We start from the raw sequence: 16,710 nt of genomic DNA on the forward strand, positions 1-16,710 counted from the left end.
TTGAATCTGGCCCATTGGCCATAGTGTGCTGACTCCTGGTAGAGAGGAAAGATTACTGCTGAAATAAGGGTTAAAGAATAAAGTCCCCAGAGATACCCTTTTAATCTAGAACCTCAGAGTATGGCATGTAGATGTGGCTTGGTATGGTGGAAAAAGCCTTTGGAACCAAACTGAGTTACTAGTTCTGGGAATCTTCTTTACTAATCTGTAAAGCAAGTAATATCTACATTCATATAGCGGTTGTATTAGTTAGCTTTTGCTGCATAACAGACCACCCCCAAAACTTAAGTGGCCTAAATCAATAAACAGTCTTATGATTCCGTAGTGGGCTGGAATGTTCTTATTGTCTGGGGCTGTATTGTCTAGGTCGCTTACTCTAGCCTTACTCACATGTCTGAGGCCTCAGACTGGGGTGGGTATTTTCATGTGGCCTCTTATCCTTCAGGAGGCCAATCCGAACTTGTTGCCAGGGTAGGAATAGAGTTCCCAGCAGCAAGAGAAGGCAAAGCTCCAATGTGCAAGCACATATCAAGCCTCAGCTTGCTCCATGTTTGCTAGTGTTCCATTGACCAAAGCAAGTCACATGAGCAAATCCAGAGTTAATGTGTGGGCAGGGGGATCAAGGAGGCCTGTGACTCAGTGGGGGCCATAACTGTAACAGTCTGTCACAGTGGTTAATATTTTTTAGGAGCCCAGCATAGTGCCTGGCACATAAAGCACTCAGTAAATGTTAGATCCTTCCTGTGCTTGTCAGGGACAAGTGAAGAGCCTGCCAGCTGTGATGACTCATCTTTTTTTGTAGCCAGTCCCTAATTTTCTTACATCACAGTCACTGTTCTTCAGAGTTCACTATATGTCATTTTAGGGAAATGATGACAATACCAGTAAACTTTTGAGAGCTTATTATATGCCAGGCACTGTTCTAAGCTTTTTACTTATACTATCTTATTTAATTTCCACAACAGCCATATGTGGTAGGTGCTCATTTGCTCATTTTACAGTTGAGGAGTTCATACACAGAGCTTAATTAACTAAAACTTGCCCAAGGTCACAAGTGATGAAGTTATCAAGCACAGGCAGTGCTTCTGTGTGGGCGGAATGAGTGTGAAAGAAATACTAGAAGATAGCCCTTAAGCAGGATTGAAAGATTATAAATTGAATGTACTTATTGATTACTCACTATTTACTTTTCACTTTATTTGCGCGTTTTATAATTTCTGTCAAAGTGTGAAGCAAATAGGATTGTATATAATGTGGTTAGATTAAGCTTTTGATCATTCACTCTGAGTGATCCATATTGTTGAGTGTCTGAAAATCAGCATCATTTTATGATCATTGATTCAAAGGGAAAAAAGCTCCTTCATTTAAACAGGTTCTCCTGCTATTTATATTTTTAACCGCTGTACTCATCAGAGGGTGCCTTAATTATTTTACTTCTGCATTCTGAGCTGATTAAGCTTTCTTCTTTTCAAATATTTTGCTTGCAGGTGAAAGAATGCTATCTAGTGGCAACAAAAGGTGACTGCAAGCATGGGGAAAATAGAAATTTTTAATGTAGTTTTTTGATAGGATTTTTTAAGTATTTATTTTTATTTATTTATTTGGCTGCATCGGGTCTCAGTTGCGGCACGCCAAGATCTTTGTTGGGGCGCTCGGGTTTCTCTCTAGTTGTGGCGCGGGGGCTCCAGAGCACACGGGCTCAGTAGTTGTGGCACACAGGCTTAGTTGCCCCACGGCATATTCCCCGACCAGGGATCGAACCCGCGTCCCCTGCTTTGGAAGGTGGGTTCTTGACTACTGGACCACTAGGGAAGTCCCAGCACTTTTATTTATTTATTTTTCTATCTTTTGGCACAGTTTCCAGGGATGAAAAATGCAATTACTTATGACTTTTTCTTAGAGGTGGTAGGGAATATTCTGATTTAGTACTTAAAAGTATACACAAAGCCAATTTTTTTGTGATTCATTCAATAAACATTGTGTGCTCAGTGCTATTGTAGGTATTGGGAAGAGGGTAGTGAATAAGATAAGGACTAGGGACTTATATTCAAGTGCAAGAGAGAAAAACACAAATCAGGATAATTTCAGATACTGATTAGTGCTGTAAAGAAAATAAAGCTTGATGGGATAGTTTTGAGTCATTTTTTGTTTTTGCCAATTAAATTCAGTATCTTCTCTGAAAAACCACTGTGTTAGATGCAAGCAGATAATCAAATATGCGAAAAGCATTAGTACTTATTGTTCTCAAACATTATATAGTCTGTTGGTAGTAGGAATAGAATTTGTAGGGCAAAGATAAGTAAAATACATATGAATGACTAATGAAGGACTAAATAAGATAAATACATTAAGAGGACATAGAGGGGAGGGGAATTGGAGGAAGGGTAGTCAAAAGGTACAAACTTCCAGTTATAAGTAAGTACTAGGGATGTAATGTACAACATGATGACTATAGTTAACACTGCTACGTGATATATAGGAAAGTTGTTGAGATTAAATCCTAAGAATACTCATCACAAGGAGAATTTTTTTTCTTTTCTTTCTTTTTTTTTAAACTATATGAGTTGCTGGATGTTAGCTGAACCTATTGTGGTAATCATTTCACAATATGTATAAATCAAACCATCATGCTGTATGCCTTAAGCTTATACAGTGATATATGTCAATTATTTCTCAATAAAACTGGCAAAAAAGGGCATAGGTAAGTCTTACTTGGCTAGTGAATATATCACTAACATTGAAATAGAATGAATAAAAGGTACTGTAATGCTAAATTAATTTAGTGCTCCATTAATAATTTGCTGTGATTGGCCATTAGAATGGGCTGATGTTTACCGTTTATCTTTATAAAGATGTTTGTGTATCTTTCTTTATCTACTTCTAGTCAGTCAGTCAGTCAGCGTGTTGATTTCATTGTTGTCATATTAAGAATGCTTATTGACCATAAGGATAATAGATAATATTTGGGCTATTTTGTTTGAGCTTCCAGCTCAAAAAATTCGAGAATGCAGGAAGTAATAAGTATAATTTTGTCATCTTAATTTGTTAGTTATATAATAATTTCTTTGCAAATTCTTGTAGTTATTACTTGTGCACTGTATTTTTTTTTATAAATTTATTTATTTAACTTATTTACTTTTGGCCGTGTTGGGTCTTCGTTGCTGTGCGCGGGCTTTCTCTAGCTGCAGTGGCTTCTCTTGTTGCGGAGCACGGGCTCTAGGCGCACGGGCTTCAGTAGTTGTGGCTCACGGGCTCTAGAGCACAAGCTCAGTAGTTGTGGCGCACGGGCTTAGTTGCTCCGCGGCATGTGGGCTCTTCCCGGACCAGGGCTCAAACCGGTGTCCCCTGCATTGGCAGGCGGATTCTTAACCACTGCACCACCAGGGAAGCCCTATGCACTGTATTTTGATGTACAGAAATCATCTGACTTTATTTGATTTGGTTATCTCACGTTGTAAGAGAGAACACCAATATATTGAACTTCTTCCATGAAAAATAGGGATTTTAAGATGAATTGTTATTATGTTTATAGTTGAAATGGAAACAAATTATAGAAAAGGACTCCCTTTATGGAGTTTTTGCATTACAGAGAACTCTCTGGCTAGTCTTCTGATAAGTATAGCAGGACCCATCTATACTTCAATAAGTTCTAACAAGTAGACCTACTTCAGTTAGCCATTTTCGTATATATTGTTTTAAGAAAAGGAATAAATGTTTTACTTTTAAGTTAAGGGATAATTTAAATTAAATAACTTACATTCAGATAGGTCTTTATCCTAAGTAATCTAAATTAATAAAGCTTAATTAAAGTACATTACTTTCTTAGGATATAATTTATCCTTTTTATTGTATAGCTCTGACTCTGACTTTTGATGCATAGTCGTGTAACCCATCACACATTTTTACTATGGCTTGCAGGGTCTTAGTTCCCCAACCAGGGATCGAACCCATACTCCCTCCAGTGACCTTTGTGCCTCTTTGTAGTCACCCCTTGCCCTCACCTTCTAGACTCTAGCAACCACTGATCTGTTTACTGTCCTTATAATTTTGACCCTTCCAGAATATGAATATAAATGGAATTTTGGGTCTATTTCTGGACTCCCTTCTATTGAGCTGTATGGCTATCCTGCCAAAACTACAGTGTCATTATTTACTGTAGCTTTTTAGTGATACATATACATTACTTTCGTCTTTTTATTGATTTTTTTCCCCCGTGATGTGAAATGTATGCTTTTAATTGGAGTTAATATTTTCCTAATGTTTATCATTAGCATTTTTAAACTAAACTTTCTATTTTGAGATAACTAGAATCACACAGAGTTGTAAAATAATACAGAATTTCCCCCAGCGGTACAGTATCACAACCAGGATATTGACATTAATATAGTCATGGTTCAGAATATTTCTGTCACTGCAGGGATCCCTCATATTGCTCTTTTATGCCACACCCACAAATCATAGATTGTTAAATTTATTTTTCTACTTCAGACTTTGTTTTCTGAAACAAATATGACTTGAAAAATCTGTATTGCCAGTGACTTGGTAACTTTCAAGTTTGAAAATCTTATTCAGCATTTTTGGCTGAGTTGAAGAATGCAGTACTCTGACTCAAAATAAATTTAACATAGATCAGGTTATAAACTGATTACTGTTTAATAAAAATATCTAGTATACCTAATAGATTGCTTATATTGCTTTTCCTCAGCTGGAATTTGACTTGGGTGCCTATAATAGGAAAAATTTTAGGGACATTAACAAAATAGAAATTTCTCTCATGTAGAACTAAGTACTTAAGTTGTAGTGTTAGGGCAGGTCTACAAAGTTGTCAGGAACCCAGGCTTTTTCCTGTTTTCTGCTCTGTCATCCCAAGGTTGTGACCATTGTTTTCCTTGTTCAGGATGGCAGCAAGATAGAGGAAAGGCAAGAAGCCTGCTTCTCTTCCTTTCCTATCCATCCTTCACATTGAGGCAAGTTAAGTGTTCTGAAATACTATTATCATTTTGAAACAGAAGTCACTTGCTGCTAAGTCTGTGGTGGCTTTTCATTATATTTAATGTTTTGTTTTCTCTGATCTGCGTGTGTTTGTCTTGCCTCCTCACGAGGTTATCATCTCTGTTGGCATCAGTATGTCAGATCAACATAAAGCTGAGCCCACAAACACTTTGAATGTCTATTAATTTGAATACACTAATTGGAATTTTAAAGTATTTTGGTGAGGCTTTCATTAATTTGGTTGATACCTTAACCAAACTAACTCATGTAGCTTTAAGATGATAATTTTGAATACTAAAGAGTTTAAACAGTATACTGATAATATCCAGAAGTTTGAAGCTTTAGAGATATGTAGGATTTAACTCATATATCTTATATCTAGAATTTTCTTTCCAAAGATTTTTATTTGTATTATGTATACCTTTTAATAACAGATTTAGTTTTTAGCAAGAATCTAATGATTCTAGTTGTCTTATGATATTTAGGCTTATAGTAGGTCAAATGCCAACTGGAGAAATAATAAGATGTGGTTCTCTGGTCCATAAAGAGTCTCAGAACAGTTCAAAATGAAACATTCTTTGAGCTGCTCTGATCAGTTTGTCTAAAAAGTGAGAGGTTACAGACAAAGCGACGTTTTCTGACTGCTTCTTCCCCACTGACAAGTAATCAACATAATTCACAGTCTTTTTGTTTGAAGTAGGCAGACTTGTTGAGCGGTCTAGTTTCCGCCACCTAAAATGAGGTATCACTTAACCTCCTTAACTTGAATTTTTTTTAACTCTAAACTTCAAATTAAGCAGGTTTACTCTGTTTCTACCTATAAAGTTGAAGTAATTATTCAAGCATAGCATTTTAAAAATAAATGTTCTTGGCACCTGTATTACAAGAAAATAAAAGGTTAATGAGGCAGCACAGGTGAGCAGGTGTGAAGCATGCCATAGATTCAGCATATTCTATTTTTAGAGACCCAAACAGAGAGGGGCAGTCCTTTTGTGTCAAGTAGGTCTCCCCAGGTTTCTATTTCTTCTTTCCTTTTGCTGTGAATTATTTATCTTCTGCCCAAATACCTTGTAAATATTCTGCATATGTTTCAATTCTAGAATTTGCTTTTGTTTTAATGAATTTGTATTTTGAGATATAAATTGAACTATAACTATTGTTAAATGACTATTAAAACAAAAACAGCTTTTGGGGGGGAGATGTATATATACCATTCCAGAATATTCTCATAGAAGGCTCTTTCCACGTTTAGCTGGTCAGTGTTAGAAGTTTATGGCGAACTTCCGCTCTAGCCTCATTCTGTGCTTGCTGCTGCTCCACAGACTTGCTTTCACTCTGAAATATGTTTAAGTTTGAAATGTGTTTCGGAGAGGCTCCAAAAGTGCCTCTTGACTACCTGGACTTAAAGCTCTGAAATACCCTTGGGTCAATATAGTGTTGTGTTACCCCTCAACTCCAGTAGTAGAGTGGGAGATTAGAAAACATATGGGCTTCAGAGTCAAATAGTTAAAGTTTTGGCTGTACCGTTACTGGTTGTGTGACCATAAACAAATGCTTTAACTTCTCTGACCCTGAATTTCATCTACTTTTCGTGTACCTTGCAGAGTTGATACGACGAGAGAAATATGTGAAAGTGATATACTTATCTGGCACACAGGAACGCTAATCATAATAAGGACCTTTCTTTGATTGTCAGCCTCCACTCTGTCCTCAAAGAATGGAGCATAACATTAATTTAGAGTTTCTGTACTCTCCAAGACCCACTAGCTGGGTTTTAATTCGTGATTCTTTAACCTTTTTTACACCCCAATCTTCTTTGGACTCCCTAGAACCAAGAAATTGCAGCAAGTGGATTTGAAAGACATAGACTAAGTCTCTTTGGAAATCTGTTAGAACGTGTTGACCTGACATCTTGCGGTTAACTGAAGTTTAGCTAAGCACCAGTGAGAGGCCTAGCCTTGATTAGATTAGCAAGAATTGACCTGTGGTTTGGGTGTGGTACAAAGTTAATAGTAGCATTGAAAATAACTAGGATAATTTATATATAAAACATTTACTACATTATAGACAATGTCTCTAAGCTGTACTGGTTTCCTTCTCCCTTATTCCTCTATCAGAGAATTGTATTTCTGTTAATTTTCTGTTAGTTTTAAATGAATTAGTTCTTAAATTATTGTAGCTCTGTGGGCCCTACTGGGATCATAGTCTATTCCCTTCAATGGATTGTCAGACCATTTTAGGCACCACACCAACCATTCCTGTGCCCAGCGTAGACCCGTTTACCTTTTCTCTGATGACAACCACTACTGCCACTTAGGGGCACTCACCTGGACTCTGCCAAGTGAAAACTATCTCTTTTTCTAACTTGAAGAACCTTGTCACAGGTTCACTGAAAAGCTTCCTTTATCACCTCCTGGAACCCTGAGCCATATAATCCCTGGATGTCATACCTAGGCCCTTCAAAAGTGGGTCCATTTGATTCCTTCCTTATTTTCGTGCAGTTCATGTCACTAAATTACAGAACCTTTTAACCATTAGACTACATAATTGCCTGATATAATTTCCTATAGTTGTTCCTCTTTAGAAACACTGGTTTATTTCTGTCAGCCAGTGGCGAAAGTTAGCCTGCAGTTCTTTTGACACCATTTCCATTTGCTACCAATGTAGGCTTGGTAATTGGGCCTTCTTCAGCTTTACTCTTAGGACAAAAAAAAATTTTTTTTTAATTGTGGTACATAAACATGAACTTTACCATTGTAGTCATTTTTAAGTGTATAATTAAGTGGCAGTAAGTACATTCACAGTGTTGTGTAACCATCACTACTATTTCAAGAACTTTTTCATCATCCCAAACAGAAACTCTGTACCCATTAAGCAATAACTCCCCATTTCTCCCTCCTTCCTGCCCCTGGTAACCTTTATTCTACTTTACGTCTCCATGAATTTGCCTATTCTAGATACCTCATGTAAGTGGATTCATACAATATTTGTTTTTTTGTGTGTTTGGCTTATTTCACTGAGTATAATGTTTTCAAGGTTCATCTGTATTGTAGCATGTATCAGAATTTCATCCCTTTTTATGGTTGAATACTATTCCATTGTTGGGTATATACCACATCTTTTAGTCTGTTCATTTGTTGATAGATACTTGAGTTGTTTCTGCGTTCTGGCTATTGTGAATAATGTCATTATGAACGTTGGTGTACAAGTGTCTGTTGAGTTCCTATTTTCAGTTCTTTTGGGTATATACATAGAAGGGGAATTGCTGAGTCATATGATAATTGTGTGTTTAATTTTTTTTAGGAACTGCCATATTGTTTTCCACAGCAGCTGCACCATTTTACATCCCCACCAGTAATGCATGAGGGTTCCAATATCTATATCCTCCCCAACACTCTTTATTTTCCATATTTTTTAATAATAGCCATCTTAGTGGGTATGAAATGGTATTTCATTGCAGTTTTGATTTTGCATTCCCTTTATGACTAATGATGCTGAGCATTTTTTTCATGTGCTTATTGCCATTTGTATCCTTTTTGGAGAAGTGTCTATTTAGGTCCTTTGCCCATTTTTGAATTGGATTTTTTTCTCTTTTTTTTGAGTTTTAAGAGTTCTTTATATGTGTTGCCATATCTTTGTCTGGTTTGTGTATCAGGGTAATGCTGGCCTTATGAGTTAAGAACTGTTCTCTCCTTTTCAATCTTTTGGAAGATTTTAAGAAAAATTGGTATTAATTCTTTAGAAGTTTGGTAGAACTCACCAATGAAGCCATCTGGTCCTGGGCTTTTCTTTGTTGGGATATTTTTGATTACTGATTCAACCCTCTTAATAGTTACAGATCCATTTAGATTTTCTATTTCTTCTTGAGTCAATTTGTGTGTTTCTAAGAATTTGTCCATTTCATCTAGGTTATCCAGTTTGTCAGCATATAGTTGTCCATGGTATTCTCTTACAATCTTTTCCAACTTTACTTCTGGTTTTAGTAATTTGAGTCTTTTCTCTCTTTTCTCAATTCTTTTTTTAGGAGCAAATTATTAAGGAGTCATATATGATACTTTTTAAAAAAATTTTATTTATTTATTTATTTATTTATTTATTTTTGGCTGCATTGGGTCTTCGTTGCTGCACGTGGGCTTTCTCTAGTTGCGGTGATCAGGGGCTTCTCTTTGTTGCGGTGCGCGGGCTTCTCATTGCGGTGGCTTCTCTTTGTTGCAGAGCATGGGCTCTAGAGCGCAGGCTCAGCAGTTGTGGCACATGGGCTTTGTTGCTCCGCGGCATGTGGGATCTTCCTGGACCAGGGCTCGAACCCGTGTCCCCTGCATTGGCAGGCAGATTCTTAACCACTGCGTCACCAGGGAAGTCCCCACATATGATACTTTTAATTGAATGTTTATAAGTCTCAGAGTGAGAGGAAGTGAGTTGAGGGGGGAGGATAAGATGCTTTGAGAGTTTTAGATTCACCCACATAGTCTACATTTTGTTGATTCTTAAACCTCAGGGTGCTGTGGAACCAGTTGGTTTCTTCTATTTGTGTATAGTGCAAAGTTCCTAGCAGGAAATCCATGGTCCTGATTTTCTCTGTGCCTAATAGCAATATTAGACTTTGTTGGGGATACTAAAGGTGTTCTCCTAAAGGAGAATATAAGCAAGCATACGCTAAAATGTACACTAATGAAAATAAGTGCAATTACCTTGTAAAAATTCACCAGCTTCCCAAAATGAATCAGCTCTAAGTATACTGTTTGTCTTTCTGGAATTGTATGATTCTGTTTTGGCTGTAAATGCAAAAATTTATTTTGAAAACATGTAGGCAAAAGAGCAAACTACTTGTAACCACTCGTCTACTTTCTGTCTCTATGGATTTCCCTATTCTGGATATTTCATATAAATGGAATCTTTTTTTTTTTTTAATTTTTAAAAATTTATTTATTGATCGATTTTTGGCTGCGTTGGGTCTTCGTTGCTGCGTTCCGACTTTCTCTAGTTGCGGCGAGCGGGGGGCTACTCTTCATTGCAGTGCATGGGCTTCTTATTGCTGTGGCTTCTCTTGTTGTGGAGCACGGGCTCTAGGCGCGTGAGCTTCAGTAGTTGCAGCATGCAGGCTCAGTAGTTGTGGCTCGTGGGCTCTAGAGCTCAGGCTCGGTAGTTGTGGCACAGGGGCTCAGTTGCTCCACGGCATGTGGGATCTTCCTGGACCAGGGATCGAACCCATGTCCCCTGCATTGGCAGGCGGATTCTTAACCACTGTGCCACCAGGGAAGTCCCTGGAGTCATATATTATATGGCCTTTTCCATCTGGTTTCTTTAATTTACCATAATGTTTTAAAGGTTTATCCATACTATAGAGTGCATCAGTATTTCATTCCTGTTTTTTGCTGAATAATGTTCCATTGTATGGCTATAGCAAATTTAAATTATTTATCAATTGAAAATCGGCACAGTAAAAATGAGATTGGGAAATATTTCAGTTGTGGTGAGTGAGTCTGAAATTGCAGCCTATAAAATCCAGACACAACAGGCAGAGGTAAGGGAAGCCAAAATAGGGTAGAGTTAGTGAATAGGAAGCTTTCCAGAGATCAGAAATCACAATATAAGTTACAAAGAGAATAAAAAAGGTTACGATCAGGAGAATTTGAGAATTTAAAATATTGAATGCTTTGAAAAACTCTTGTAAGGCCTAATCTGTATAATGAGATATTATGCCAGTATTTGATTTCTAAACAGTAACTTTAGTGATGAATATAATTGCCAAGAATCGTGATAAATTGATTTTTAAAATAGTCTTGTATTGTGTTAAATCATAGCTAACCTTTACTTAAATTGGATGTTACAGATTTTCTCTTTTATTAAATTGGTTATAGTAATCAGCCATAGTTTCTACAAAATTGCTTTTCATTTGTTCAAAATAGATTGCTCTGAAATGTTTGATTATAAAATATCAAATGATTTGCATTTTTAAATGTATCATTTTCTTTCAGGTTACAGTGTAGGATTTTGGAAGTCCTCCCTCCATCACACCAAAATGGTTTTGCTAATGGACATGTCAGCAATATAGATGGAGAAACTATTATCATCAGTGATAGTGATGATTCAGAAACACAAAACAGTTCTTTTCAAAATGGGTAAGTGATTTTTAATAATTTTTAAAATGTATGAATTCCCTGGCTGTCCACGCTTTCACTGCCAAAGGCCCGGGTTCCATCCCTGGTCGGGGAACTGAGATCCCACAAGCCATGTGGCACAGCCTAAATAAATAAGTATGTATGTATGTATGTATTTATTTATTTAAGTAAGTATGTATGTATGTCAGATTGGGTACTGATATCCCATTGAAATAATTTTTTCTCTTCCTTTCTAGTCATACACTGGTATACTATGCATCTAAACAATATGGTTCAACAACACCTTAGAATTTGCAAAAACTGAAACTTACCTAGTTAATTCTAGTCAGCTGCTCAAGAACAATTGAAGCTCACTTCATTCAGTTATACATTCCACTTCTGTTTACCTGGGAAAATTCATTCTGTCCTTTATTATTCACTTTATGGTGCATATAGTAAAGAAACTGTAAGTTTCTGAGATTTAGTCAATTGACAGCTTTGGTCAGCTGAGTGCTCTTGGAGAAAAATCATATAAATCCATATAGATTGGCACTGTCTGCAGTGTGTGTACTGTATTTATATCACTTTGACTGTATCTTACTTTCATTACCCAATTGCCCAATGCTTCTCTTTATCATCCTTTATATCATTTTCTTCTCTATAACCCCCATTTATATCCCCTTTACATATACGATTGCATTCACAGAGGCAGCTTTTCCAGAATCTAACCACTTTCCTCTACTGCCACCACTACCCTCTTAGTCTGTACTGCCAACATTTTTCTCACTTAGTTTTATTGCATTAGCTTTCTAACTGGTATCCCTGTTTGCACTCTGTCCCCCTCATCCCAGCCAGAATGATCCTTCTGAAGTGTAAGTTAAATCATTATCACCCCATTATTCAGAATCCTGTGATGTCTTTTTTCTTTTTTTTTAAAATTAATTTATTTATTTTTGGTTGTGTTGGGTCTTCACTGCTGCGTGAGGGCTTTCTCTAGTTGCAGCGAGCGGGGACCGCTCTTTGTTATGGTGTGCGGACTCCTCAATCGTGGTGGCCTCGGTAGTTGCGGAGCATGGGCTCTAGGCGCGCGAGCCTCAGTAGTTGCACTACTTGAGTTGGACTGCTTGAGCTCAGTAGTTGTGGCGCGCGGGCTCTGTAGTTGTGGCACATGGGCTTAGTTGCTCTGAGGCATGTGGGATCTTCCCGGACTAGGGATCAAACCCATGTCCCCTGCATTGGCAGGTGGATTCCCAACCACTGCGCCACCAGGGAAGTCCCTCCTCTGGTGTCTTTACTTAGAGTAAAATTGAAAGCCCTTAATGGTAACCCGTAGTCTGGCCCTGCTGCTGCCTCTCTGACTGAACCTTCCTCTTTTTCTCCCTGTTTATTCTGCTTCTTGTGCAAACCATGCATGCTTCCCCCTCAGGACCTTTACACACTCTTTTTCTTTCTTCCTTTAAAAACTCATTTCCCCAAGAGTTTTTTCATGGGTTGCTCCCACATTTTTTTCAGATCTCTGCTTAAATGTCAACTTCTTGGAAGGCCTACCTGGTCAATTTATCAGGGATCATCACCCTATATGAAATAGAGACCTTTCACTCTGCACTCTATTCCCTTCATAGCACTTACCACCTACCCTGTTGTCTGTTTTGTTTGTCTCCCCACTGTATTTCTATTTTGTTCACCAGTGAATCCTTATTCTTCAGTATTTGGCACATTGTAGGCTCTTAACTATTTAGTGAATGGATGGATGAATGAATGAATATACCCTCAAAAGAGAAGAAAAAATGAGAAATTGGTAGGGGTGGAAATTAAATGTGTAGCCTCTTTGCTAGTTCTTGAAACAGGGTAAACTGCATTATCTCCACTTTTGCTCTTGGATTACATAGCTAAAAAAGGTTTAAAAGTAAATCCAAGAGCTATTTGTTTGTTGATAAATTTATCTAACCTAAACTGGATAGTCTGCTTATTCATCTGGAGTTAATTTCTTCACCCAAGGAAATTTTATTGAATGAGTAATTAAAGTAGCTACCAAACATAAAATAGTGCTTTGTACTATTTTGGCTAATAAAATAGTGAGGCATATCAGTAACTTATAAAATCATAATTAAAATTAAAATGCATTAGATTCTGTTATAGTATGTCCTTAGAAACTAGATTTCATGTAAAATATCATGTTTCCAAACAAATTTTTGTTTTAAATTTTTAATTTATTTTTGGCTGCGTTGGGTCTCTGTTGCTGCGTGTGGGCTTTCTCTAGTTGCGGAGCTACTCTTCGTTGCGGTGCGTGGGCTTCTCATTACGGTGGCTTCTCTTGTTGCAGAGCATGGGCTCTAGGCACGTGGGCTTCAGTAATTGTAGCGCGTGGGCTCTGTAGTTGCAGTGCATGGACTCCAGGGCGCAGGCTCGGTAGTTGTGGCACACGGGCTTAGTTGCTCTGCGGCATGTGGGATCTTCCTGGACTAGGGATCGAACCCATGTCCCCTGCATTGGCAGGCGGATTCTTAACCACTGCACCACCAGGGAAGTCCCCCAAACAAATTATTAATTTATTTTGTGTCTTTGCTCTTTTTAGGAAGAAGAAAGATACAATCGATCCCTTATTATTCAAGTACAAGGTGCAACCCACTAAAAAAGAATTGTATGAGTGTGCTATTGTTAAAGCAACACAAATCAGGTAAAATTCCATATCTTCTGTATGGTGGTTTAAAGTAGAATAATTATGTTCAGTTAAGGAGATTTGCTGTAGAACAAATGGGTAGTAGCGAGTGATTGCTTCCCTTTTTAAAATACATGTATATTTATATGCTCATAGACTGATAATGTGATTCCTAATGAACCATGATCCCTTTGTCTAGTTTAGTAACTAACTCCAAATAGTCTTCACATCTAAAAAATTAAGAAGGATTCTATTTATGAAGCACTTCTCATGAGAGAACTCAGTTTTCAAAGCTGAGAAACCTGGTGCTTAGAAATACATCACATTTGTAATATTATGTTCATTAGACACAAACATCTGATCAGTCTCTGCCCATTTCTGAGGAAGTTAACTAATAAAAAATGAGTATGTTTAAAAATTCCTGTTTGTGACCTAATCAAAAGATAGAGGTAGTCATGAAACAACCTAAATGTCCTTTGACAGATGAATGGATAAAGCAGATGTGGTATATATATATACAATGGAATACTACTCAGCCATAAAAAAGAATGAAATAATGCCATTTGCAGCAACATGGATGGACCTAGAGATTATCATACTAAGTGAATTGTCAGACAGAGAAAGACAAACATCATGTGATATCTCTTATATGTGGAATCTAAAATATGACACAAATGAACTTGTCTACAAAACAAAAACAGACTCAGACATAGAGAACAGACTTGTGGTTGCCAAGGGGGAGGGGGATGGGGGAGGGATGGATTGGGAGTTTGGGATAAGTAGATGCTTTGCATTCTATACATCTGTTATGTATAGAATGGGTAAACAACAAGGTCCTACTGTATAGCACGGGGAAATATATTCAATATCCTGTGATAAACCATAATGGAAAAGAATATGAAAAAGAATGTATATATATGTATAACCAAATCACTTTGCTGTACAGCAGAAATTAACACAACATTGTAAATCAACTATACTTCAATAAAATTTAAAAAATAAAAAAATAAAAAGAGAAAGAGAAGTACTGAATGGTTAATATTTAAAAGAACTGGCTCTAGGTTACATTGATATATTTTAGGAAAATCCCTGTTGTTGCCTGTTGAGGTTAGTCTCTTAGTCACCTGAAAGTAAGTAGTTGACATCGTCAGCCAACTATCAACTTGCCACCTAGGAATCAGTCTTGCATTTTGTTTATGTAAAATAATTTTATTTATTCTCTCATCCCTGTTGCCCCCCCCCCACCCATATACTCATGAGTCCAAAGAAAAGTGATAACAATATTATAAATATTGAGTGGATCCTGAGTCAGGTATATTACTTTCTATAAACTGTATGGGTCTGTGCAGTTTTTTGTTTGTTTTTGGGGGCCTATCATTAATGTAAGATCTCTGGAGCATTCTCCACTTTATTGTATATTGAAAAATAGCATTTCCAAGATAATGCTCATGAATTATTCAAACTTTTGAATTTATTCAGTTTATGGGCTAATGAATAGCATAGATGAGACAACCAATGTTTTCCTTATTCACTGTTGAGTTTTTTCCTTTTTTTTTTTTTGGTTTTAGTTCAAGATATGTTTTTTATGTAATGTAATTCCCTATTTAATATTTTTCACTTTTCTATTTACTTTTTGACTTATACTGTAAATATAATTCTGCTAGATCTTGGTTTCAGTTGTATTAACTCATTTTCTTCTTAATTGGTGAGGCAAAGAATTATAAGGTGGAAAGTTATACTTGATAATAGAAGACTTAAATGACTTGCAGCTCTTTGTTAACACCAAAAGATAATACTGTTCCATAGATGCAAAACTCCTCAACAGAATACTAGCAAACAGAATGCAACAGAACATTAAAAGGATCATACACCATGATCAAGTGGAATGCAAGGATTCTTCAACATACGCAAATCAATCAATGTGATACACCATATTAACAAATCGAAGGAGAAAAACCATATGATCATCTCAATAGATGCAGAGAAAGCTTTCAACAAAATTCAACACCGATTTATGATAAAAACCCTCCAGAAAGTAGGCATAGAGGGAACTTACCACAACATAATAAAGGCCATATATGACAAACCCACAGCCAACATCATCCTCAATTGTGAAAAACTGAAACCATTTCCACTAAGATCAGGGACAAGACAAGGTTGCCCACTCTCACCACTATTATTCAACATAGTTTTGGAAGTTTTAGCCACAGCAGTCAGAGAAGAAGAAGAAATAAAAGGAATCCAAATCGGAAAAGAAGAAGTAAAGCTGTCACTGTTTGCAGATGACATGATACTATACATAGAGAATCCTAAAGATGCTACCAGAAAACTACTAGAGCTAATCAATGAATTTAGTAAAGTAGCAGGATACAAAATTCATGCACAGAAATCTCTTGCATTCCTACACACTAATGATGAAAAATCTGAAAGAGAAATTAAGGAAACACTCCCATTTACCATTGCAAAAAAAAGAATAAAATACCTAGGAATAAACCTACCTAAGGAGACAAAAGACCTGTATGCAGAAAATTATAAGACACTGATGAAAGAAATTAAAGATGATACAAATAGATGGAGAGATATACCATGCTCTTGGATTGGAAGAATCAACATTGTGAAAATGACTATACCACCCAAAGCAATCTACAGATTCAATGCAATCCCTATCAAACTACCACTGACATTTGTCACAGAACTAGAACAAAAAATTTCACGATTTGTATGGAAACACAAAAGACCCCGAACAGCCAAAGCAATCTTGAGAAAGAAAAACGGAGCTGGAGGAATCAGGCTCCCGGACTTCAGACTAAACCACAAAGCTACAGTAATCAAGACAGTATGGTACTGGCACAAAAACAGAAATACAGATCAATGGAACAGGATAGAAAACCCAGAGATAAACCCATGCACATATGGTCACCTTATTTTTGATAAAGGAAGCAAGAATATACAATGGAG

At 36.9% G+C, this 16,710-nt stretch overlaps 1 protein-coding gene across 1 annotated transcript in view; it reads left to right on the forward strand.

Annotated features, from left to right (window-relative positions):
* The window catches only part of BAZ1A (bromodomain adjacent to zinc finger domain 1A), an 89,993-nt gene that overhangs the window by 22,221 nt on the left and 51,062 nt on the right, over positions 1–16,710 (forward strand). Inside the window, exons 3-4 of the mRNA XM_068546232.1 lie at positions 10,971–11,114; positions 13,669–13,770. Of these exons, the coding sequence (XP_068402333.1) occupies positions 10,971–11,114; positions 13,669–13,770 (246 nt within the window). The remainder of the gene's footprint in view (positions 1–10,970; positions 11,115–13,668; positions 13,771–16,710) is intronic.

The sequence above is a fragment of the Eschrichtius robustus genome, chromosome 1 (assembly GCF_028021215.1).
Source record: "Eschrichtius robustus isolate mEscRob2 chromosome 1, mEscRob2.pri, whole genome shotgun sequence".
Classification (NCBI taxonomy): domain Eukaryota; kingdom Metazoa; phylum Chordata; class Mammalia; order Artiodactyla; family Eschrichtiidae; genus Eschrichtius; species Eschrichtius robustus.